Here is a 27524-nt window from a genome sequence, read left to right on the forward strand (position 1 = left end):
CTAAGCCCTCTGTATTTCCAGTTACTCATTTCTTCCCACTTTTGATAGCATTTCTTTACATTAATGTTCTACTTCCTACTTGATGGTTAGGATTTATTTGTCAATGGCTCTTGAAATTCATATCATCCATTCTCCATGTTAATCCATAAAAAATATTTAGCAAAGTCTACAAAACACAGGCATAAGAATAAACATGTGCTTTTCTGAACTAAAGTCTTAAGTCCCAAAAGCTTAAAATAGGTTATTTCTGAGCTAATAATCAAAGAGAACAGAACTCATAATTTTGCTGTGTGAAGGTCAATGCAAAATCATCCTCTATTCCTTCTCTATACATCATTCTGAATAGTAAGTGGACTTGTGAAGCATTTAGTAACTGATTTCTGGTTGGCTGCATTATGAGTCTGAATTTCTCTAAATAAGATTTGTTCTTGGATAATTTGTGGAAGTTCAGCATGTCATTTTCACTGCAGCAATATGTTATATATTTCAGGCATATAAAAATTTAATTTGAAGATACATTGGATAATTGACTGTTTTTAACCAAGAAATTTCAAATGTATTCCAGGGAAATATACTTAGCCAATACTAGACATGTTACCAAAAGAAAAAAATACAGTGATGTGCTTCTAATTCATCGTCATCATTAGAAATCTTGAGAAGAGCAATATAGACTGATTTTAATCAGATTATCATTAATAGAATAATTTTAAGAATTCAATAGGAAAATTAAATAATTATCTCCAATATTGTTTGTGACAACCTCAGGGATTTGAATATGGAAGTAAGAAGGAAACTTAAAATACCTTTCCCTGGACCTTTGAAGCATCCCATCAAGCATTCTCTAAGAATCCTCTTAGAGATTCATCCACAGCCTACTGAATAACCACTAGGTACAGAAAGCTGGACTAGGTTTTGAGAGGAGTCATCATAAGAAAGGTAATCAGAAGCAATAATTTATATATACATAAATATTTATGAATTATTATTATTATTTTTAACCAGGAGTGATGGGCTATAGGACAGAAGTGAGGTGAGGTACAGTACAGGTATATTTTAGGTAGGAAAGGTCACATTGAAGAAAGCTTGGACTTGAGAGGAGGTCAGCTGTGTAGGAGTCTGTATGTCTGGTATAAAGGTTACAAGTGAGGGAACATATGTCACTCATTGGAGAGTCTTAAAGCCCTTCATCAGGAGTTTCCATTTCATTAGAGAAATAACCACAGGTCACTGAACACTTAGAAGAATAAAGAGGGAGTTATAGAACTTGGTACAATGCTTATAGATGCTCAATAAGTGTTTTTTTTTTTTCAATAGATGCCTACAACTGGCATCTCTTAGTCAGAGTGTCAAAATCTCCTAACTAGTGTCGCTTGCCAATTTTAGAGATCTTAATTAATAAACAGCTCTAGAATTGCTATATAGACCGAAATAAACAAAGGGGAAAAAGCACAAATTTATGTCTTTGTTAGAAATTTTCATCATGTAAAGTATATGCTTAGAAGCCCCAATCCCAATCTAGGAATCCAATTAGCCAGGATACTGGGGGTCCCAACAGAATTTCCTGTAGGGGACCTTTCATGCTTCCTCCCCTGTCCCTGCCCCAGCTGCTTGTCAACAACCAACCCCAGGCTCCTGGTTATTGATCACGTCCACAAGGAGGAGCCAGTATAGCCACACCAGTCACTCTTCTCACTGCTTCTCAGTTGTGGCTGAAGTCAAGAGAGCTCGCCAGCCAGAGGCGAACTGCTGTACCTTTTCTGAGGCACTGGCCCCTGATAAGCCACTTGCTTCTCTGGTGAAGAAGAGAGAAGCCAGGTGAGAGTCCAACATGGGAAGGAAGAAGACACCCGTTTTCAGTTGCTGCAGCAGAATCAATCCAGTGCTATTTGGGACTGTGAAGGGGGAGGCATGAAGTAAGGCAAGCAAATGAAAAATACTCAGCAGTAAAAGATTTTTTTCCAAAAAGCTGGGGTAGCCAAAGAAATCTGAACCAAGAAAATGGCATGAAGATTTCAGGAAGAACTCTTTGTGTTAAGGGTGAATGTGGCTGGAGAGATACGATAAGGAGAAAGAAAAAGGAAGAAAAGAAGATTAATAATACCAGATTTTTGATGTGTAACTGTTTCATGTAACCTGTTTTCATTCCTATTCGTGTTTGATAAATCACTGATGACCACTATAATATTTTAAAATGATCTTTTCTAAATAGAAAGACAGTGTGCCTAAATAAGTTTGAACAGCAGTGGAGATTGAAGGGTTTTTGCGAGAATGGTTGAAGAAAAACGAATGTCAGGAACTACTTTGCCTGTGCCGACATATATTTCTGTGTAATTTAGAACAACTCAGCAGCCTCGTCATAAAGTCTCTTGATACTAACTTAATCCCTCAAACCCTCAGTCTGATGTTAGAGTATTTAATAAATATGATTTTAATGTAAAAAATCAGCAGACCCTCCATCATCAAATCACCCAAATAACTAAAACAGCTGCCATATCATTTGAATCCCCAGTAATACTGGCAGTTTGGATGGTTTGGAGACACGTCCTAAGACCTCAGGCCCTTAGGTATTTTCATTTATGGTGTTGTCCTTCATTAAAATAACAAAGGATCCCCCCCAAAAAAATATTCTATCACCAAGTTTTGTTGATTTTACCTCCTATAGATAAACTTCTTCATTTCTTTCCATCTCTACCTCTGACAATTCTAATCCAAATCTCCATCATCTTCCACCAGGATTTTCAAAATAGCTCCTAGGTGGTCTCCAAGCATTCATTCTTACACTTTCATCTGTTTTCTACAATGCAGCTACACAACAAAAGGCGAATAAAATGATGCCACTTCCTATTTACAGACTTTTCAAAGGCTTCCCATTGCTCTTTGGGGAAAGACCACAAACCTTAACATGGCCAACAGTCCCTATGCAGTCTGGGAGTCTCCCTTTCACTGCCATCATGCACCAGGATCTTTCACACTCTGTTTGCTTCCACCTTCTCCAAGCTCCAGTACTTTTTCAATTCTTGGAGTGCAGCTTGGTTTCTCTAGCCACAGGGCCTTTGCATGTGCTATTTCCTCTGCTTGAAATATTTCCTCTCTTCCTGTGTTTTTGCCTTTATCAACTTCTATTCACACTTCAGACCTCATCTCCCATTTGACTTCCTTGGAGAATTCCTGTTCCCGACAAGAACAAATTCTCCTATATTTGCTCTACAGCAGCATGCACCTCTCTTTTATGGCACTTAAAACAGCTGTCATTTTACATTTCCTTCCATGATTATTTGATTTCTGAGCTCTCCACTGGAGAGCTCAGTTCTACTGTATCCAAAGGGTCTAGCACAGGCTTTGGCTTATAGTAGGTTCCTCGTGAATACAAGGATTATTTGAATAAATGAACACTTATACTTTATTCCTGTGTATGGATTAACCAGCTAGCATATACTCCTTGGCTTGCACTGGGTGAAATAATATATTCTGAATTGGTGACTTTTAAAATGATGGGCTTTTATTTCTAAATGTTCTCTGTGAAAAAATGTCCTCACACACCCTTCCATCTGCGCATATGGGCCTATGCCTGTGCACATACATTCTTTTACAGTGCTAAGTTCTCCAAGTAGGTATTATTTGATAGTACTTGTTCGAAAAGAAAATTTTCTTCCTCACTGAATGAAATATAGATACTTAAATCATTCTTTGCAAATATTACATATGTGCTCATTTAATTTTTTTAAAGGATAGAGGAAAAATACCTTGGAAAGGGTGAATTTTTCAATGAGTTTAAAACACTTCCAAATTTGAAATTGTAATTCACTATTTTTATTTATAATCTAGGGAAAAATGCCAGTAATACCTTTCCAGCAGAAAACATATACCAACTTTAATCATGCATTATTTTAAACCAGCAATACACACATTGCTGAAATAGAGTATTTAAACTTGCCTAAAAAATTATGTCTACTCCTAAAATGTGTTGCAATCAGAACTAGTGAGAATAGCTACCAGTATGTGAAAGTACCCTGAGTCTAATAAATAAATTCTGGTAAATTGTGGCAGAAAGTGCACTGGCAAGCATACCGATGCAGGTCAAACCTGATATTTTTTAATGTCACTTCAACAGTGCTGGAGTAATTAGCTCCTCTGTATCCCTTGTCAGTTTCTCATAGCAGCATGGTGTGCAAGGAAGTACACCCAGCCAGGGCTGGAAAATGGGTAACACCGATAAGGAAGCCCATCAAGAAGATGAAAAGTACTCATTAATCATTCATCAAACAAATACCAGAAAGCAGGAACTCTATTGTAATTTCACCTCATTTTCTTTGTTATGGTACATCTGACAATATAATCAAAATAGTAAGGTCTGGACACCTCAATGTGGAAAAATATAATCTCTGAATAAATACCACCATTTGCTACAAATAACAGTCTGAAATTGGAAAATAAAATAATGATAAAAGATGCAAATGTATCCCTTATTTATAAGAGGTTCTGATCTGGAGAATAAAATAGGAAATTTGAATTCAAAAAATACAATACAACTAGACTACTGATACCCAGGATACTCACAGAAACAAAGAACAGGCCAGATCTTCTTATGCTGTTTCTCTTTAATATTACCTCTGGGTTCAGAGAAGGCTCACGACATTCAAACAACTGAGCTACAACTAGGCTGAGGGGGAACTTACCACATCCCTGTGTTCTCCTTCCTTAGGGGTAAGGACGACTGAGAGCAAAATGATTCCAAGATCATGGTCAGGATAGCGGGGATCTTTCAGTGTGACGGTCACATCCGTGGGCCTATGATATAAAATATTAAGATTTTGAGCATGAAGGAAACCATCGGCAAAAGGCAAACTACTGAATGAGAAAAGATAGTTGCAAATGATATATCCAATAAGGGTTTAATACCCAAAATATATAAAGAACTCATACAACTCAATATCAAAAAAACAAGCAATTTGATTTAAAAATGGATAAACATGTTTCCAAGAAAGACATGCAGATGGCCAACAGACACATAAAAAGATGCTCAAAATCATTAATTATCAGGGAAATGCAAATCAAAACCACAGTATTGTCACCTCACACCTGTCAAAATGGTGATTATCAAAAAAGCAACAAACAATAAGTGTTCGTGAGGTTGTGGAGAAAAAGGAACACCTGTATACTGTTAGTGGGAATTTAAATTGGTGCATCCACTATGGAAAATGATACGGAGGTGCCTCAAAAAATTAAAAATAGAACTATCATATGATCCAGCAATTCTACTCCTGGGTATCTATCCAAAGGAAACAAAAACAGCAATTGAAAGAGATACATGCACCCCTATGTTTATTGCAGCATTATTTACAATAGCCAAGATACGGAAACAACCAAAGTATCCATTGATAGATGAAAGGATAAAAAAGATGTGGTATTTATGTGTATATATATCTATATATGTATATATATACACATACATACACACACACACACACACACACACACACACACACACACACACACACACACAAAGGAATATTACTCAGCCATAAAAAGAGAGTGAAATCTTGCCATTTGCAATAATACAGATGGACCTGGAGGGTATCATGCTAAGTGCAATAAGCCAGACCAAGACAGATAGCATATGATTTCACTTATATGTCAAATCTAAAAAACAAAACAAATGAAAAAACTAAACAAAGCAGAAACAGACTCATGGATACACAGAACAAACTGTTGCCAGAAGGGAGGGGAGTGGGGGAATGGACTAAATAGGTGAAGGGAATTAAGAGGCATAAACTTCCAGTCATAAAATAAATACACAGGGATATAACATACAGCATAGAGAATATAGTCAACAATGTTGTAATAACTTTGTATGGTGACAGATGGTTACTAGACTTATTGAGATTATTTTGTAATGTCTATAATTGTCAGAGCCACAATGTTGTATACCTGAGACCAATACTGTATGTCAACTATGCTTCAATAAAAAATAAATATATAAAATAAAAAAAGATTTTGAACTGTCATTAAATGAATAAGCCAAAATATATACTATATATATATATATATATATATATATATATATAAAACATCTTTATTGGGGTATAATTGCTTTACAATGGCGTGTTAGTTTCTGCTTTATAACAAAGTGAATCAGTTATACATATACATATGTTACCATATCTCTTCCCTCTTGCGTCTCCCTCCCTCCCACCCTCCCTATATATATATATATATATATTTAACATCTTTATTGGAGTATAATTGCTTTACAATGGTGTGTTAATTTCTGCTTTATAACAAAGTGAATCAGCTATACATATACATACATCCCCATATCCCCTCCCTCTTGCATCTCCCTCCCACCCTTCCTATCCCACCCCTCTAGGTGGTCACAAAGCACCAAAACTGAGTTATCTGTAGTGAGGTGAATGGACCTAGAGTCTGTCATACAGAGTGAAGTAAGTCAGAAAGAGAAAAATAAATACCATATGCTAACACATATATATGGAATCTAAAAAAAAAAGTGGTTCTGAAGAACCTAGGGGCAGGACAGGAATAAACATACAGACGTAGAGAATGGACTTGAGGACACAGGGAGGGGGAAGGGTAAGCTGGGACGAAGTGAGAGAGTGCATGGACTTATATATACTATATATTTTTAAGAAGAAAAGAAATTTTGTCTTCCTTTAATTTCCTGGTACAATTTTTGTTGTTATTAAAATAACATCAATGTATTAAGTTGTCCAATAAATCATGGGCCAATTGGGTATACTTGGATTCACTGTCTAAGTTTCAGCTCTTCATGGGGTTCTAGAAAGGCTGTGGGGTTGCTGGAAAGGCTAAGGAAGTACAGCACTATTAAGAAAACTGTAAGGCCCTTCTCTGTGATCTCTAAATACACAGAGAGCAATAGCAGCTATTTTCTATAAATTTGAGTCCAATAACTCAATGACGGTCTTTTACTGACCACTACTTTCCTTTTAGTTCTTTAAGATTTTTTTTTCTTAATCAGAAGTATGATTTAGAGTAAATAAACAAGTGGGAGAAGAGGAAAATATAAAATATAAATTGCCCGATGTACATTATAAATATACTTTAAAAACAACGTATAGTTATTTGAAGAACTTCTACTATTTAAAATAATGCTTCTATTTTTGGCTATTTAAACCTATGCCTAAATTTTTAGATTCAGAAATGCAAGGAAACCAGCACTTAGAAGAGGTGATCAATACTTAGAAGGCTTCAGAATTAGATAAGTATCTCTGAGGAAGAGATTACGAATTGTGCAATATTACCCACAGTAACTTTTAGAAAATAATGTAGAATACACATTCAGTTGATAATGTGTAGGTAATATCTTGTTTACATATTTCAATTAATATTGAATAGGGGTTCATGCCCTCCATAAGCCTAAGGGACTGTGGAACATTCAGCACCACACTTGAATCCTGAAATGTTGGCAAATTAGGAATGTTCCCTTGCTTGTTCAATCATTTATTCATTTAATTCACAAAACATGAATTGAACATATGTGATACTAGATTCTGGGTAAAAACCAGCAGTCAAGCCCAAAGATAAGACACTTGTCTTCATGGAGCTTAACATTTAGTAAATGATACTGTTGGATTCTAGTACTGGGGAGAGGGCTTGATGGGGAAAGTGGTCCAAATAAAAACTTTCAATCCTGGCTGCACCTCAGAATCAACTGGGAAGCTTTTAAAAAGTGCATAATCCTGCACTCTGTCCATAATGATTCTGGTTCTGTAGATTGTGGGTGGTGTCTGGAAATCTATACATTTATAAAGGTCCCCAAATAATTTGGGGGAACCACAGGTACCTTTCAATGCTAAGATTTTACAATACTAGGACACTCTTTCAAATGATGCTTAATTTACCAATTCAAGAAATGGTGTTATGAAAAATATGAACAGTTTTTTGATGTCAGGGGTTTTAATTGAAACATAAGTAACCTATCAAACTGATAATATACATAAGTTACAATAGTTGTGAATGCAAATTGCTCCAATATTAATTTAGTTATAACTAATCATTGTGGTTTGATGATAACAACTTGTTCCTTTTATTTTAACAGATGCATATTAGGCATTATAGTATATATGTATATATATATGTACATACACACATATGCATATATATACACACATATACACATATGTATATGGGGTTACAATTTGATTTGGTTCATTTTCCTGTAAAAATGATTACATATAAAAATTAATAGCCCAAACTTCATTACAGTTTATAATGATTACATGATAAAGATTTAAGAACATTTGTAATTCTTTATGATGCTTATTTATTATTTTTTTCAAAAGCAATACCTTAATGCATTATATAGTAGCATAAGTATTTATACGGCTACTATTATTATCCATCTGTCTACATCCAGAGGCTACTGATTTCTTTTTTTTTTTTTTCCGGCCCCACTGCATGGCTTATGGGATCTTAGTTCCCCAGCCAGGGATTGAACCCAGAACCCAGGCCCTTGGCAGTGAAGGTACGGAGTCCTAACCACTGGACTGCCAGGGAATTCCCATGTTGATTTCTATACATAGAATGTAATGGCATACACAAATATGTGATTTTTAAAAGCGGTAATTTGATGTTTATGTGGTTTTGAGGGGAGGGTATAGTTAGCTAAATACATAAAATAAGTAATGTGGTAAAATAAACACCAAATGCTTATACATAATCTTTTGGTTTTTTACCCATCTCATATGTTCTTTTCCATTTAAAATTATTTTTCACCAGTAATCTATCTTTAATAGAGAAAAAGAGAAAGTTATGCTCTGTGATTAAACATAGTAATTTGCATACCCTTATGCAGAATCTACAGAGAAAATAACCGTGGCCTTTACGAAGAACAGCACAGCCCAGTCTAGCTGGAGCTCAGTTTCATGATAACGGACCACATATGACACCACCTAGGACTTCCTTCAGCCATGGTGAGGGGGGAGCAAGCAATCACCCCGAGGTCAGGCCTGCTAGGCTCTGGGTTGGAATGAAGGACACATAGGAAGTATAGAAAAGGCCACTCTTTTGTCCAGTTTGAGGCACAGATGACCATTGGAAGACCACCAATAAGCTGCCACTGTGCTCAGACTACAACATATAAGGAGTTCTACTATTTATATTCATCTACATTTAAAATATAAAGTTGTGATCTGACCCATTACTCTGCTTTCCACTATTCCTGCCACATGATATAACATGATCATCTAAACCAGCGGTCCCCAATGTTTTTGACACCAGGGACCAGTTTCATGGAAGACAATTTTTCCACAGACCGGGGATTGGGGGGTGGGGGATGGTTTCAGGATGATTCAAGTGCATTACATTTATTGTGCACTTTATTTCTATTATTACTACATTGTAATATATAATGAAACAATTATACAACTCACCATAATGCGGAATTGGTGGGAGCCCTGAGCTTGTTTTCACTTGCCACTCACTGATAGGTTTTGTTTTTTTTTTACATCTTTATTGGATTATAATTGCTTTACAATGTTCTGTTAGTTTCTGCTGTACAACAAAGTGAATCAGCTATATGTATACCTATATCCCCTCCCTCATGAGCCTCCCTCTCTCCCTCCCCATCCCACCCCTTTAGGTCGTCACAAAGCACCAAGCTGAGGGGCTTCCCTGGTGGCGTACTTGTTAAGAATCTGCCTGCCAATGCAGGGGACACAGGTTTGAGCCCTAGTCCGGGAAGATCCCACATGCCGCGGAGCAACTAAGCCCATGTGCCACAACTACTGAGCCTGTGCTCTAGAGTCCGTGAGCCACAACTACTGAGCCCATGTGCCACAACTACTGATGCCTGTGCACCTAGAGCCTGTGCTCCACAACAAGAGAAGCCACTGCAATGAGAAGCCTGTGCACTACCACAAAGAGTAGCCTCCACTCGCCAGAACTAGAGAAAGCCCGCCCACAGCAATGAAGACCCAATACAGCCAAAAATAAATAAATAAATAAATTTATTTAAAAAAAAAAGCACCGAGCTGATCTCCCTGTGCTATACAGCAGCTTCATGAGTCTGCAAGCAATGGATTTATTATGGTCTCTGTGCAGTCAAACCTCTCTGCTAATGATAATCTGTATTTGCAGCCACTCCCCAGCGGTAGCATCACCGCCACAGCTCAACCTCAGATCATCAGGCATTAGATTCTTATAAGGAGCATGCAACTGTGCAACCTAGATTCCTCGCAAGTGCAGTTCACAGTAGGGGTCACGCTCCTATGAGAATCTAATGCTGCTGATCTGACAGGAGGCGGAGCTCAGGCAGTAATGCGAGTGACAGGAGCGGCTGTAAATACAGATGAAGCTTTGCTCGCTCGCCTGCCGCTCCCCTCCTGCTCTGCAGCCTGGTTCCTAACAGGGGTTGGGACCCCTGATCTAAACCAGATCTTTAAAACCACCAAAGCTGATTTGGCAGCCTCTTTTGCAATCCATTCCAGCATTACTGGACCTTTTTTTGTTTTGTTTTTTCGGTACGTGGGCCTCTCACTGTTGTGGCCTCTCCCTTTGCGGAGCACAAGCTCCGGACGCGCAGGCCCAGCGGCCACGGCTCACGGGCCCAGCCGCTCCGCGGCATGTGGGATCTTCCCAGACCGGGGCACGAACCCGTGTCCCCTGCATCGGCAGGCAGACTCTCAACCACTGCACCACCAGGGAAGCCCCACTGCTGAACCTTTTAAAACCTATTTTTTCTTCTGTAGTATTAATCAATTCTTAGCTCCTATGTTGTAATACATTAAAAAAAATAAAAGCCCATAATTTGGTGCAAGGAATGGTTAATATTTATAACATTAGTTATAACTAATCATTACTTTACAACTAGTCAAGCAATGATAAGTTAATGTAACTGAGTAAATACAACCAATCTGCCTCCACTTTCGGGCTACTCCTCGGTAACCTAGGACTACTGATGATGGCAAAATTAGATTCTACTTCGGCTTAAGTGATAAGAGTGCTGCTATTTTCGATGCATAGTGTACTCATCTTATTTCCTATGTGATGGCCTCATTCTTAAATTAATAATTATGATTAACATGTATCATCTTCTTTATGCCCCACTATAATCATGCCATCAATGTGAGAGCAAGGAACGTGTCTTAATCTAGATTCCTGGTGCTCGGCACAGTCTGGGGGACAAAGAAAGTGTCTTAAGAATTTTTCTGCTGGGGACTTCTCTGGCAGTCCAGGTCCGGTGGTTAGGACTCTGTGCTTCCACTGCAGGGGGTATGGGTTCCATCCCTGGTTGGGGAACTAAAATCCCTCATTCTGCATGGCATGGCCAAAAAAAAAAAGAATTTTTCTGCTGAATAGTTGTTGTCGAATGAGATAGTGAGGGAAGATGCTAAGTATTATTTCTACCAGGTAAGTGAGAAAGACATACTTGAGAAAGTCTGGCTAGCATAAACACTCACAACCATAAATGACAGAACAGTGACTAGAACCCAGATCTGTTGACATTTTCTGTTACACAGGCCCAGTTTCATAAAAAGGTGTAGTGATATTACAACAGTTCAAAAGTTACCTGTTTAATTCCAATTGTGTGAGATCCAGAAAGGCTGAGCCCATAAAGTCATCCTGTAGTCCAAAGTCATAGTCAAATACCTATGAAGCCAAAGACACAGACATTATTATAAACAATTCCAATATAAGCTTTAAGTGAAAAACATCTTCATTATAAAATACTGGTTGTCTATGTCACCAAAACCAATAAAATTTCCTAAGATTTATTTTTAAAATTTTATTTGTTTTTGTGTTTTGAAATACTAAGGTCTCACAAAACATTCAAAGGAAATTACACTTAATTTTATAATTAAAATTACTGATTTGTATAAAGTAGAACGTCAAAGAAGGTGATAACAAAATCAAATAAATTATAGTGAATCCTCAAAAATGTGGGAACCACAGGCTTATAATATTTTCCTCTCATTATAGATGGTCTACTAGCATTACTGAAAGGCAAAGTGAGTTGGTATGAAATTCAAAAAATATGTCTTCCATACTGGGGTGTAGGTGATGACGATATGACTCCAATTTCTTGTATTTTTCAGGTCATCAAAGATATATTCTCTGATATTATAGGACAATGTCATTTTAAACATACAAATAAGTAAACATTAAGCTATTATGATTAAAGTACTTCATAAAGTTATTCTAAGGTTAAATTAAATTTTTATTATCACAAGCAATGATTAGGGCATAATATTAATGTGACTAACAACAAAAAAACAGAAAGAAAAAGAAAAGAATGTATTTCTTTCTTCTGTCAAAACTATTTATCTTCTTTGCGCCCTTCATGGTTTGTATTCATACTATGATAAACAGGACAGGCAATTTGCTTGACCTGCTGGACACTACACTGAACAGCTGGGAGAGTCCATAAAAACCCAAATAGATATATACAGTTCAGTGAGGAGCACCATGGAGACAGAAGTGTAAGGCAATGTGTTGGGAGATGATATTTTATTTATTTTATTTTATTTATTTTTTGCGCAGGCTCAGTGGCCATGGCTCACGGGCCCAGCCGCTCCACGGCATGTGGAATCTTCCCGGACCGGGGCACGAACCTGTGTCTCCTGCATCGGCAGGCAGACTCTCAACCACTGCGCCACCAGGGAAGCCCAATTTTTTAAAATTAATTAAAAAAATTTTTTTTATTCAGGTATAGTTGATGTACAATATTATAAAGTTTTAGGTGTACAACACAATGATTCACACTTTTTAAAGGTTATACTCCATTTATAGTTATTATAAAAATTGGCTATATTCCCTGTGCTGTACAATATATCCTGTAGCTGATTTATTTTATACATAGTAGTTTGTACCTCTTAATCCCCTACTCCTATCTTGCCCCTCCCCCCTTCCCTTTCCCCATTGGTAATCACTAGTTTGTTCTCTATATCTATGAGTCTGTTTCTTTCTTGTTATATTTATTAGTTTGTTGTATTTTTTAGATTCCACATATAAGTGACATCATACAGAATTTGTCCTTCTCTGTCTGATTTATTTCACTTAGCGTAATACCCTCTAAGTCCATCTGGTTGTTGCAAGTGGCAAAACTTCATTCTTTTTTATAGCTGAGTAATATTCCATCACACACACATACACACACACGAACACCATATCTTCTTTATCCAACCATCTCCTGATGGACACTTAGGTTGTTTCCATACCTTGGCAATTATAAATAATGCTGCCACGAACATTGGGGTACATGTGTCTTTTCTAATTAGTGTTTCCATTTTCTTTGGATATATATCCAGGAGTGGACATACATCCATTTTAATGGTACAGTTCAATGAGTTTTGACAAATGTCTATGGCTATGCAACCACTGACACAGTCAAGGTGGAAGACAATTCCATAATTCCCAAAGTTCCCTCATGATCCTTTTCGACATTCTTCTTCCTCACCTGCTCTGCCCTTGGCAAACACCGATCTGCTTTCTGTTTCATAGATTTGCTTTGTTTTTCTATAATTTCATATAAGAAACTACTGGTTACCAAGGGGGGAAAGGGGGGGTGGAATGAATGGGAGATTGGGATTGACATATATGTACCACAATGTATAAAATAGATAACTAGTGAGACCCTACTGTATAGCACAGGGAACTCTACTCAATGCTCTGTGGTGACCTAAATGGGAAAGAAATCTAAAAAAAAAGTGGATATACGTATACATGTAACTGATTCACTTTGCTGCACGGCAGAAACTAACACAACATTGTAAAGCAACTCTACTCCAATAAAAACTAATTTAAAAAAGTAAAAAACCCATGATGCTGAGTGATATAAGCATTCAATGAGAATATACATTTCAAGCTGATATTTTAAATTGGGAGTCCAGGAAGGCCTCTCAGAGGAAGTGTGATTTTGTAGAGACTACAATGATGAGAACGATTAAGCCATTAGAGTGACACTGGAATGGGAAGAGCGCACCAGGTGGAGGAAACAGCAAGTGATTAGCATGTTCAAGGATCAGCCAGCAGCCAGTGTGGCTGAAGCAGACTGAGAAAGATGGAGAGAGGCAGGAAGTTGGAGGGAGAGCTCAGAGCTAGATCAGATGGGGCCATTTCCAAAGAACTCTAAGTGAATGGGAGTTGGCTAATTTCCATCCATTTAAACATTTTCTTGCTCATTTATTTCCTTGGTCAACACTGATTAAATGCTTATTATGTGCCAGACACTGTGCTAGGTATTGAGTAAACTGTGGTGAGGAAATCTCACATTGTCAATGCTTATAGTTTATGAGGGAGGCAGATGTTAAACAAGGAAGTGCACAGGTGATAGAATTACAAACTTAGATGACTGTTGTAAAGAAAAGAACAGGGTACAAAAAGAAAAAAATTACATTGGGGATCAGGGAAAGCTTTTAAGATTGATAAAAGGGTTAATAGATGGAGTTTAGAGTTGTGTTTCTGACCTTTTCAAATAGAAAATCATTGTATTGCTCACTGGAGTAAATGAGCATAAACAGGTAAGTCTGCTCTTGAAAGGATGACCCAGACCACTGGACTCTCCAGGAGGTGAGAATGCTGGGCTGAGAGAACCCGTAGCTCAGCATCCCTCTGCCCAATCCTTGACACAACAGTTAAAAAGCTCCAAGCTGGGGCTTCCCTGGTGGCGCAGTGGTTGGGGGTCTGCCTGCCAATGCAGGGGACACAGGTTCGTGCCCTGGTCCGGGAAGATCCCACATGCCACAGAGCGGCTGGGCCTGTGAGCCATGGTTGCTGAGCCTGCGCATCCGGAGCCTTTGCTCTGCAACGGGAGAGGCCACAACAGTGAGAGGCCCGCGTACCGCAAAAAAAAAAAAAAAAAAAGCTCCAAGCTGAGGGAGTAGCATGTACAGAAGCCTTGTATCAGTTACTGTTTTCTTTTCTCTAGTACAGGTGTACTGCAATTTAAACAAACTTAATATGTAAAAAGTTGATATTAAAAAAAAAATAAATCCCTTGCTTTACAAAGGGATTCTTAAATTAGAAGAGTCACAAGGGATTTATTTAAGTTATAAGCTCCTCTAATACCTTTTAAATTATTCAATTTATAGTCATTTGATTTACTTACAACCTTTCAGGAGTACATTTGTTGTAGAAAGCACAGCACTCCCGCAGTAACTATTCTCCTTGATCAATTACACTTCTGAACTTTAGTCATCTGCTCAGTGGCCTATCTTATACAACTGACACCTTGGTATTTGCAAGTGGCTGCAGTAGTGTATTTTACAACATAAAATTTACACCAAAATTAGAGAAATTTCTCTTGTGCAATCTCTTCTGATTGTATCAGCCTTAAGGATTAAAATCTTGGGGTGACTACAGTGACATACAATCCAGGAGAACACCTGGGATTCACCTACACATATGGAGTGGAAGGTTGTGAATCCAGTGAATTGATCGGCATAGACAGCCCAAATGGGCGAGTCAACATTCAAACTCTGTTTATTCTCACGGGGAGAGTCTTTTCTACCGTCCTTATGCTAGATGTTTACAATAGTTCTCAATTCCTATTACTCAGCAAAGGCATAAACACAGGGAAGAATGGAAACACCAGAATCCATTCCTTAATGAAATTGTTTGCTATGCAATTTGGTTCCAAGCTCTATAAACTATTTGTCAGAGGGAGCATTGCTCTAGGTGAAGTGCCAGAAAATATAGAACATAGAAGAGTGATGAAACAGGAGAGGCACTCCCACTGCAATAAGAAGCACAGTTAATGACGATTAATGTTTACTCAACATTTACCATATATAAGGCATTGTGTTAAACACATCATATAGATTTTTAAATTTCATTCTTATACAACTCAGTGAACAAAGTATTGTTTCCATTTGTCAGATAAGGAATCCAAAGCTTAAAATATTTATGTTACTTGCCCCTAAATGCCCGGGCTAAGAAGAGGTCAGATTCAAATTTTGTAATGGATTTCAGACACAGAGCATATTTAAAGTGATGTACAGTCAGGGTTGAGGATCGTTGGTATATGAAATTCTTTTTAGGACCCTTAGAACCTACTGAGAAATAATTTTGGACAAGACAGTTATATAGTCCTTAGCTTGACCCATGCTTTAAGTACCTTTTCAATTTTAAATCTTAAGCTTGGATAGATGTGAGTTATTTAAGGAACTATCAAGTTTGTTAAAATGACAATCTTAGAATCAGTACTATGGCTCCAAACAGAATAGTTTTTCTAGTTATCAAAATCTTTCTATTATTTAGAAGAGCACTTTCAATTTAGCTCTTGTAGCTCATGATTAGGCCAAACAAGCAACAATTTACATTTCTCCTTTTAGATTACTTCTACCTCTTTCCACTGTAATTCTGGGTGCTCATCATGTACCTGGAATAATAGTGTCAGTGAAATTACAATGGAGAATCTGAATTTAATTCAACTGCAATGGATGCTGAATTTACTCTATTATTTAAGATGTGTGCTGGAGCATCTCTGTGGACACAGAGCAGGCTCCAGCGGCTCTTATCTCAATTAGAAGCACTGCATTTAACTCCCAGATTCTACTGCTACCCTACGATAAATATGTTTCAAGCCCATCCCTGCAGCCTTGTTTTTATACCTGCCCTTACTGTGAAGTCATTCATAACTGAAGGAATATTCTCTTTTTATCAAAATTAAAAGCTACATGAATTCCAACCAATTGGAAAGTGTATTTATTTATTTTGTGTAGTATTTAAAAATGACTCTACCAAGATTTTTTAAAATTTGTTTTTACTAGAAATGTTACAAGTACTGTAACTTCAGTGTGATTTTATAACCTTAGCTTAGAACTGAATTTTGTTTCCCTTGGTAATCTTTACACTGATAGAAATCAGATTACAGTGTGCACGTGGACTTCTTTTTCATTGAACCATAGAGAGGAGGGTTGAAGACAATATTTTCTAATCATCTAGTTCATGGATGCATTTTCATATTACCTGTCACTATAGAATCAGTTAGTCCCTAAGAAATCTTTCAGGCAAGATTAATTTCCTATCACAGAGGATATGGGCAACATATAAAAGTCAATCACACAGAGCTATGTAGAGACGATGAAAATAATGCAATCTTCATGAAATTCTAGTAATTTAAAATATCATTTCCACCAATGTATATTATTTAGGTCTTTGTGTGTCCCACATTAGGCAAAAAGTAGATAACACAAAACATGGGAAAAGTAAAGGTGAAAGTCAGAAAATTTTTTTCAAAAGAAGCCCTATGCATGGTCCAGAAAATGAAAATCAAATGAAAAAGATCAAAGCATATTAAAAAGTATAAAGCATTCATAAAAATAAAGTCTTGTTATTTTATGTTTGTACTAGTATTTGAGAGGCCAGTATGATTTCTGTTTAACTTATATTTTATTATGTAGAAATGTAAAAAAAAGTGTCAAATCTTTTACAATTCACTATGTATCTTCTTCTGTAAGGTGGAAGTTAAGTTGTGGCTACATAATGTTGTACTTTGGAAACTCAAAGTGGTAAAAAACAAAAACCACCCTTGGGTTTTCTCTCCTAACTTCTTTGTTCCCAGTGTGACATTAACCAGGCCTTTGGTCTATAGGCAGTGTTACAGTCTCTGTTTTCAGTATGTAAGTGTATCTATTCTTGCTCTCTTAAACCAAAACAAAAATTTCTGCCACCATTTTTTTCTGTGTACTCCAGATTTTTGTTTGCTTTTGAGCCTATTATGATATTCCTTTTGAAGTACACATTTGACATCTGGATTTCTGCACAGATGAATGTCATTCTTGAACACAAAAGAATAGCAGAGGGACCCAGCCATTACCTAATGTAACATTGGAACATTCATTTGTAACCGCTTTAAAGACTGGAAATCCACATGCTTCCGTCATAGAGTAATATCCCATTAAAGAAACAGATTCACAGCAAACGCAATTAGAAATTAATCCTTTTCTTCCATAATTTTTCTCTTAAGGGACATTATATGAGATCCCAATGGTCCAGTGCTATCCTTATTAACCCTGCTTTCCTTTCCTATCCATTTCCTTCATGGTTGCAGCTGCTCTAACTTATTTCTTCTAAACCTCCCTAGGAATAAGCTTCCTTAATCCTACTTGTCTTTTAAAAAATTCCTTTTTTCCCCTTATCTCAGTTCTTTATTATGAAGGTATTTCCTTTTTTCTCATGTAGACATTTCTTTCTCTCTACTCTCACATTAATAATTCTTGGGTCATGATTTTTTTTTTTTTGCGATACGCGGGCCTCTCACTGTTATGGCCTCTTCCATTGCGGAGCACAGGCTCCAGACGCGCAGGCTCAGCGGCCATGGCTCATGGGCCCAGCCGCTCCGTGGCATGTGGGATCTTCCCGGACCGGGGCATGAACCCGTGTCCCCTGCATCGGCAGGCGGACTCTCAACCACTGTGCCACCAGGGAAGCCCGGGTCATGATTTTTGAACACTAAAAGATAGCTCACTAATTCTATTTAACTGATTTCCTTTAGCCATTGTCCATTTGAGACAATTTCTTAAGCAAATACAGGTCTATGCTCCCCATAATGACTTCTAGAAACTTATCAACTACATACTTGTAGTTCTCTTTTTCATCGATTTGATAAATGGCCCTGCTATGATTTTAGTAACATCTTGATTACTTTTTCCTTTCTGTGGAAAACAGAAACAACTGGAAGCAATGTAAATGAAGATTTGAGGGGAAGAAGGATGCCCAGAGATTGCTGAAACAGTGATCAAGTGACCTTTGGGGCTCATGTGCCAGTTGTGACAATTTAGAGAGAAGGATGGGGCATGTGATGTGGTACAAGCAGAAAAAGGTTTGGTCACTGCATGGATAGTCAGAACATAAGAGTCAAAAAGAATATAAGTACCTAGAGATATGAATTAAAGGGAAGTCAGGTTTGAAAGTAAAATAAGGAATTAAGGTTAACTCCATAAATTCTTCTTCTTTTTCTAACTACATCAAATGAAAGGAAATACTTTTTTTTTCCCCCATCTTTGGTAATGTAATAGAGACAGGAGTTTTCCTTCCTCTATTATGTTTACCCTCCTCACCTTCCAAGTAAAGCGTTTTGTTTGCAACCAGGAATGGTAGATCCCTGATATAATTCTTTCTAAAATATTTATTTATTTATTTATGGCTGCGTTGGGTCTTTTGTTGCTGTGCGCGGGCTTTTCTCTAGTTGCAGCGAGCGGGGGCTACTCTTCATTGTGGTGCGCGGGCCTCTCATTGTGGTGGCTTCTCTTGTTGCGGAGCACAGGCTCCAGGCGCATGGACTTCTGTAGTTGTGGCATACAGGCTCAGTAGTTGTGGCTTGCGGGCTCTAGAGCACAGGCTCAGTAGCTGTGGCACACAGGCTTAGTTGCTCCGCGGCATGTGGGATCTTCCTGGACCAGGGCTCAAACCCATGTCCCCTTCATTGGCAGGTGGATTCTTAACCGCTCTGCCACCAGGGAAGTCTCCCCTGCTATAATTTTTAAACAGAAAAGGTGTGTTCTGTGTAAGCTCTTCCTGCTAGATTATATGGAGTCTTGTTTTTATACGTTCCCAAAGTGCACTAAATCAGTTAACTGCACCAAGCAGGAGGAGATAGACTTCATAATTCTCCTAACTATAACTGGCAATAGAACTGTCCAGAAGAAAGATGCTCCCACCAGCTCCCCCTCCCCTATAGCTCATTTCTATCACATCACCAACAGATTAGAATTGCGCATAGCAGAATATACCTCTGGTGAAAAATCTCATCAGACAGACAGACATTATAAAAAACCATTAAACGGGGATTTCTATATCAGATTACATTAGGGAAAAACAAATAAATGGTTCACCTTTATGTACAATGGTTCCTTAAGATGTTCAACAAGAAGGCAAGCTTTCTCCTCCCACACAGGATTGAGGCTCTTGTGTATTATTTTACTTCTAAAAACTTCTTTTCCTCCAATTTTAAACTTCACGTATGGATCACTTGTCCCTGTTAAAGAGATACAAATTGATCCATGTTAATCGTGCTTTTCTACAGAAGCAAGAGAATAGCTCATCTAAACATTAGAAAGTATTTAAAGGAATAAAACTTAAGTAAACCTTATCACATGAGAAAAATAAGGATTAAGTGCCTTTTCCTAAATTTTCCCTTAAATATTCAAGTGACAGTAAATAATAATAAAATTATTATTATTATATCTTCTGATTTTAATACTGTAACCCTGTTCTGGTATTTTAAAACTCTACTGCATGCTGCATTTATAAATTTAATTCATGTTGTAAATGATAGAGATTAATCTGACGTTTCATCTGGTCAACTATAAAAAAGATGATCCGTGATCTTGGCTGATTTAACAAGTTTTAGACATATATGCTGCTAAAAATTTACACTAGTTTAATGGGTTTTGGAAAAGGTGAGTCTTAAATTGAGCTTCAGTTTTATCCTTGGTCCCATATTTTCTTCACAGGTATCAATTTTATCCTTGGTCCCGTATTTTGTTCACAGGTTTCAATTTTAGAATGCTAGGGAAGGATGCCTCAGAGGAAGGCATCAGGAGGAAGGGCACAAATGATTGTTGAGTAACCTGGGTACTTCATGTTATCCATTAATACCTCCTAAGCTCTCTATGAAGATAAAGGAAATAAGAGCAATCAAATCAGTTGCTCTTGGGTACACAGCCAGCAAGAGATGGAGTGAAGGTTCCAACCAAGGCTGTGTGGCTCTAACGCCTGTGCTTTGTTTTTTTTTTTCCCTGCAACTTCAAGAGGGAAGGGCCTCTATATACATTCATTTATGTTATACCATTTCTCATTTTGACCGATGAATAACATCAATCTTGGCCTCATAACTCTATGCTGTTATTAAGGATTCCTAAAAAGGTGAATCAGGAACATCCCCAAGGAAACCACTCCAGTGCGTGACAATCTTCAACCTCAGAAAATAATTCTTTACACATGACCTGACTCCCTTAGAATAAAATTGTAATTCTTCCTGTTTTGTCCAACCTGAAACTATAGTTGATAACTATGGTCTACACGATTTAAAGAAAAATATGAGTGGGGCTCAGAAAATTGTAAAGCACCATGTAAATGTTAGGTATTAAAATTATGAGGCTGATATACTTAAACTCACTACCTATATTCCTCCTCAATACTCCACTCACCTCCATGACACATAAATATCTATGCTAAATATAAGGATTGCCTTATAGGACATAGATTTTCTTATTTAATCATTTGGGGGCTCTCTCAAAACTCTCCACATTCCCCTAGTAAATTGAAGACCTTGTTTTTGTATGACTAGACCTGGGTCTAATAAAATAACGACTTTCCATTTTGTGAAACTCCCATTTTGACAGCTTGATTTTATAACAAGACAAACTTCACAAAATGTTTATAAATGTAAATGTAGGCTTAATACTAAACTGTCACAATGCATTCTTTAAGGGAGTCCATGGAACCAAAATGTTTAACAGTTAAAATGGCTATTTTTCAAGGCCCTGATCCCCAGCTACAGGCTGAGCACCCCGGGAAGTGGAAGTGTTATAGCACGTAATTTGAGAGATATTAACATCCATGTACCCGTCTGAATTTCCTCAGTCATGCAGTTTTGTCTCTGATTTTTAAAATCACCTATGCAGCTACTACCAGCTGCTAAAATACAATATGCTCCATGAGATCAGAGCCATTTGTATCACTGTGTTTTAAACCTCCAGCACTTAGTACAGAATTAGACATATTGTTCCTCAATAAACATTTGGTGAATAATTGAATGACTTAATGACTTAACGATGTGGGTGGCAGACCTCTCTTCTTGCTGACTTTTGTCACCTCCACTTGGATACATAATAGACATTCCAGTGTTAACATAGGCTTCGATCCTCCCTCAGGCTTTGTCAGGTTGTTAAAGGCTCCATTATTTGACAGTTCCTCAAGCAAGACTCAGGAAAATTACTTTCCATACCTCCTTCTCCATCCAGGACACCACCAAGTCTGATTAATTCTCCTCCACTCTAGTTCAGCTACCATGATTTCTGTGCTGTGCAACTACAATGATAGCCTCCTAACTGGGCTCTCCACGCTTCCGTGTCCTCTCCCATTAATTCTCTATATGACAGCCAGACTGACCTTTTAAACCTGCAAATTTAATCTTCCCCCTTCTTTGCTTAACACCTCTCAACACCTTTCAACTACACCTATAATAAAATCCAAAATCTCTAGCATGGTATACAGAGCTTGCTGTTTCTCCACCTTCATTTTTGGCCCCTACTCTCTTCCAGCTTTCCTGTTACTAGAAGTTCTCCTCTGTTTCTTCCAGTCTTCACATATTCCAGCCAGGCTCTCTGCTTGAAAAGTCCCTCCTTCCCACTCTCTTCCCCTTTTGCCTGGCTGACACTTCTTATCTTCCAGGCCTTAGTTTAAATATAATTTGCTCAGGAATGCCTTCCTCAACCATCCCAATCTGAATTAGGTCTCTTTGTCACTTTCTCCTGACATTTGCTCTTCTGCTTAGTAGCACTAATCATTATGCTACTTATAGGTTAATTTGTATGTCTACCAGTTTACTGTAGGAATTTTCCCGTTGGCTATAACCCCCGCGAGGGCAGGACTCTGCCCCAGCACGTGGCACAGTGTCTGGGGCAGAGCCTGTACTCAGTAAGGATTTGTTCAATGGATGAGTAAATGAATGACCTTACAGTTCACAGTGTACACAGTACTATTAAATACATCCTCAAAGTGACTCTGTGAAGTTGGTGAAAGCATATATTATCAACCTGTATTGCAGGTGAGAAACAACCGGAGATTCAGTGTGACTTGTACCAATCACTTAAGAAGCTAACAAGTAACAGGATGAAAGGCAAATTTACACTTCAGATGCCAAGTCCAGGGTTCCTTCTGTTCAGCTTTTTAGGAAACATGGACATCCATATTTTCCTTTTTTAACTCTAAAACACCATCACAGAAGTATTATGTAAAGACGTTGAACAATCATTTAGATACTACAAATCGTGCCAATATCAACAAGTAACTTATTATCTTAAAAATAATCTCACACTTATTATCTGTCTTAATCACCCTAAGGCCTCTGTGAGTCTACCTACTGCCTCCGTTTTACAGATGAGACAAGTAGGAAAGGTCAAGTGGTTTGCTCCAGGTCAGACTAGAACTCAAATCTGGAGCCTAGTCCAGTTAATTCTCTCTCTGGCACATCATCATAAACCGTTCACCCCCTTCAAGGTATAACAATCTTGTATCTCTTTGGTCCAAAAAAGGTATGAATAAGCCTTTTACAAGAAAAGTGACTTCAAGAAAGTTGGACTGTGTTTCTTAACAGTTATTGATATTAGTATCTCACACTATTTAATTTAGCTATTATGCAAACAACTGACATAACTTATGATTTAGCACAGAAGCCTATACACTCAAATGTAAACCTTTTTCGGAAGAAATCTGTTTCTTGTTCCTTACCAGAAATATTTTCCTCAACCACTGTCTATGCTAACTGTCAAAATCTCCTTAGAATTAGGGACAACTCGTTCCTAGAATCCTGCTGGGTGATCCACTAGGTCTTGATGGCAGAACTTAAATTACAAAAAGGAATCTAGATCACTCTTGTTAACATTTACTGAACACGTACTATGTCAAATATAACATACCACCCAATGAGCCTGTGAGGTGAGTTGTAGTGTTACCTAGGTTATGGGTGAGGAAACCATGTTTCATTTGTTCTGTTGGCATTTATTGAATACCCTCAAGTGGTATTACATACAAATATATAGTGTGGAACAGGTAAGTAAATTCCCCAAAGTCACACAGCTAGGATACTGGAACTTGAAATTAAATATTACATTAGGCCACCTGCAAACAACATTTTTCACGCTTGGTATCGTATCCTTGATGTCGCCTGAGGCAGTAAATATCCAATGGCCTGAAGAAATAACAATCCAGAAAACAAGAGTCGGTCTAAGGGTTAAGTTAAGGTTTAGGGACAGAGTTTTGACTCTTTGATAGGCACTAAGATCTCAGGGATTGGTATAAAAAAGAGAGAAAGGCTGTTTTAAGGGACTTTGAAAAGATATTATGATGGTGAAGTATATTGTAAATGTGTGGCTTTGGCCACAGGATAACCTGGATTGGAGATGGTACATATGTCAGCAAATTTCACAGTCATAAGTACAGGAAAACAGCTCCAGATGCACACACATGGTGAGTCAGTCATCTGACTTTTCCCGCTGTGTTTTGACTCCATAGAATAAAATCTGCTACATTTCTCCCTTTCCAACTATCATTCAGAGGCTTCTGGGTGCTATTATTAAATTTTAATAACTTTTTTAGTAGTCAAAACTCTTTAAGGAATTTCTAATAGTTTACTTATTAATGTAACTGAGGGACCTTTGTGGACTGAGAGTCCTTAATTTAAAGTTCAAGACCTTCAGCTTGTGATTCCAACACAGAACTGGAGACATCATTCTTTTAATTTAGTTTCAGTAAAAGATTTGTACCTAATGCTCTAATCTTTTATGTTGAAAGGTAGTCACTTTATTACCTGGTAATATTAATAGATATTATTTGTATTTTAAAAAGAAATTCTGTGGCCAAGCATATTTGGAAAATGCTGATTTAATACAAAATTAAACAGATTAATTTTCTATAGCTTTTTTTTTGTGGTACGTGGGCCTCTCACTGTTGTGGCCTCTTCCACTGTGGAGCACAGGCTCTGGACACGCAGGCTCAGCAGCCATGGCTCACAGGCCCAGCCGCTCCATGGCATGTGGGATCTTCCTGGACCGGGGCATGAACCTGTGTCCCCTGCATCGGCAGGCGGACTCTCAACCACTGCACCACCAGGGAAGCCCATCTATAGCTTTCAAATAAGACAACGTGCACTTTTACTCTCCAAGGGGATATGACAGGTCTTTGACCGTAGAGCCTATTTATCTTGAGTGTATCCTTCAGGACTAATAATCCCTGATCTCTCTTTGGGAAATGCTACCTTATTATATTTCAGAGATGAGGAAGTTTCACATGTTTTGGAGGTTCTTTTATTGTAATAGATTTTCCAGTGAATTCAAGTCATTTTATTATAATAAAACTCCAAGTAAATCCAAGCCACTAACTTGTGGTTAGCCTTTAACAAATATATTACACACACACACACACACACACACACACACACACACACACACACAAAAGAGATTTAGTTTGTTGGTTCAAAAAACTCAAAAAGTAAATTCAAGTGCCAGTGCTGTTTTGTTGCAATATTGCATTTAACCACAAGATGGCACAAACACTTATCAAATTACTATTGTGAGGCCTGTGGTTCTGCTCTTCAAAGTTAAGGCATTTCTACTGCACCCTTGGCAGTTCTCAGGCATTTTCTAGCAACCTGTGCTTTGCTGCTATTCGCTGGACTGTGACCCTCATTACAATCTTTTTTATGGTGATAATAAAATGTAAACAGGGAAAATAAATATAGAAGAAGAAACTAGGAAGTGTTAGCCCTAAAATAAAATTCAGATTTAATCATATTCAAGAGCAACCTTTCACACATTCATTTTATCAGATAGCATTAACTTCAGAATTTATTTTAAAACATTATTATTTTATCTTATAATTATAAATTCTGTGTTTTAAAAATTCTAGAGTATTTTAGATCTAGGGAATTTTCATTGTATATATCTGAATCCTAGGATCAAATTGTTTGAAAAAGAGGAATTAGATGGTTTGTATAATGTTTCTTCATGTAGTAAAGAAAAGCATGTCCCCAAGCTATGGTTTTTGTTTGTTTATTTGAGTCAGGACATCTGAGCATTTCAACATTTTGTGTGACTATTTAGCCTTTAATGTAATTTAAGTCCAACATAGAACTAAACTTGTCTGAATGGGTCCCCTTTTGTGCAGCAATAAACACAGCACACACAAGATGGCAGTCTTCCTTTCCTTAAAATAGTATGAAAGCTCTTTAAAATGTAAATAGCCATATAGTAATGAATGTCCTGTTTTTCATTTTCAGAATAAATGAGCCTCCTGGTTAACAAGTTTAAATCAGTCTTATCCCAAACCTAGTACATAATGAAACAGAAACAGCTATTCCTGTTTTCAGGGGCTTATACTTATTCAATAATGCTAACTCCTAATCAAAAACAATGTGAAATTGAAACTCAGTCTTATGGAGAAAGAGAAGGAGAAGGAGGAAGATGAAAAGAAAGACGAAAAAGACAAAAGAGAAAAAGAGAAGTGAATATAAATATTAAGTATGAACAGTTAAAAAGAATTCAAATTTAGGGTGGATCTTCCTGAAGGTATTCAATCCTTCTACAAACATTTAAAGCTAGCTACTTTTGTTGACCAAATACAACAGAGAAAATATCTGTTCTATAACAAGGTCCTTCACACTTGAAAGAGGCCTGTAAAAATAGAGAAGTTCAAAGCACACTCAGAGCAATAGATTATATCTTTATATACATTTATTTTTATTAATGATTTAAAAATCTTCAAAACAGGTACCTTATTTATACATTAAAATTATTCCTTAAACTGTCTTGTTCCTTCTTCATTTTTTGTTTTTTTGAGATTTATAATGCCCTACAGTGGAAACATTACATAGGGCTAAAGAACTATATTAAAATTAAAATGCAAAAAGCTTATAATCACATATGGTTTAATGTTATAAAATAAAAGGAAACTAAAATCTTTTTCCATAATGAGGAATACAAATATTCCAGTGATTTTTAAATTGTTGGTTAATGAAGTTACCATGATACAGCACAGAGATGAATGAAAACTAATACTGTGATAAAATGCAGTATAGGACTGAACTAAATAAATTTCTTTCTTTGAGGAGTAGAAGAAACTTCCAGACACACCGTATAGAGAAGGTGTAAATGACAGGAACAGACTATTGATTTTTATGAATAATTTTTTTGGCTTATTTTTCTCTTGTAAATGCAGAGTTCTGAATATGTAAGAAAAAATAATACACGTATTTGGGGTAAATACAGCTCACTCAAGTTCCCCTGCACACACGGCATAAATTATAGGTGGTATCTACAAGCAATTTCCTGGTAACTTCTGGAAGTTTTGGCAAACTACAACATGGAAGGGGGGTGGTTACTTACATTTTTTTCACACAGATTTAGACAAATACTGCTTTAATTGTGAATATTAATTAACTGTATATTAATCTATGGCATAAGAACAACTGCAATAGAGAAGCGTGTTCTGGATGTCACAGTCATTCTTTCCAAACGGCTCTGCTCCTCCCACCCCTGGGAGCTCCCTCTGTGACCAGTGATCAGTGAACAGACTTTGGAGGTACAAATATACTCATCCTTTAAGCATGATTTTTACCTAAGGAGAAACAATTTTCTCTGGAATTCTTCTAGAATATGTTACTATGTTTTTACAGCCATCCTAACCAAACAAGATCAAATATAATTTAAAAAAAAAAATGTTAAGCACTGAACTTTCGCATGTAAAAAATATCAGAATATTAAAATTTTATACCCTAAATATCTATACTCTCCTCAATCCTTTTTCTTCTGGCTATCTCAATACTT

The 27524-nt window shown here is 37.2% G+C and overlaps 1 protein-coding gene across 3 annotated transcripts in view; it reads right to left on the reverse strand.

The window, feature by feature from the left end:
• MCTP1 (multiple C2 and transmembrane domain containing 1) overlaps nucleotides 1–27524 on the reverse strand; it is a gene marked incomplete at its 3' end in the record, with an annotated part of 532993 nt that overhangs the window by 241691 nt on the left and 263778 nt on the right. For all 3 annotated transcript variants that reach the window (XM_079918904.1, XM_079918902.1, XM_079918903.1), the window contains exons 3-5: nucleotides 19812–19954; nucleotides 11546–11625; nucleotides 4677–4788 (exon numbers count right to left, since the gene is read on the reverse strand). In XM_079918904.1, the coding sequence (XP_079775030.1) occupies nucleotides 4677–4788; nucleotides 11546–11625; nucleotides 19812–19954 (335 nt within the window). The remainder of the gene's footprint in view (nucleotides 1–4676; nucleotides 4789–11545; nucleotides 11626–19811; nucleotides 19955–27524) is intronic.

Source organism: Stenella coeruleoalba (assembly GCF_951394435.1).
Source record: "Stenella coeruleoalba genome assembly, chromosome: 3".
NCBI classification, from domain to species: domain Eukaryota; kingdom Metazoa; phylum Chordata; class Mammalia; order Artiodactyla; family Delphinidae; genus Stenella; species Stenella coeruleoalba.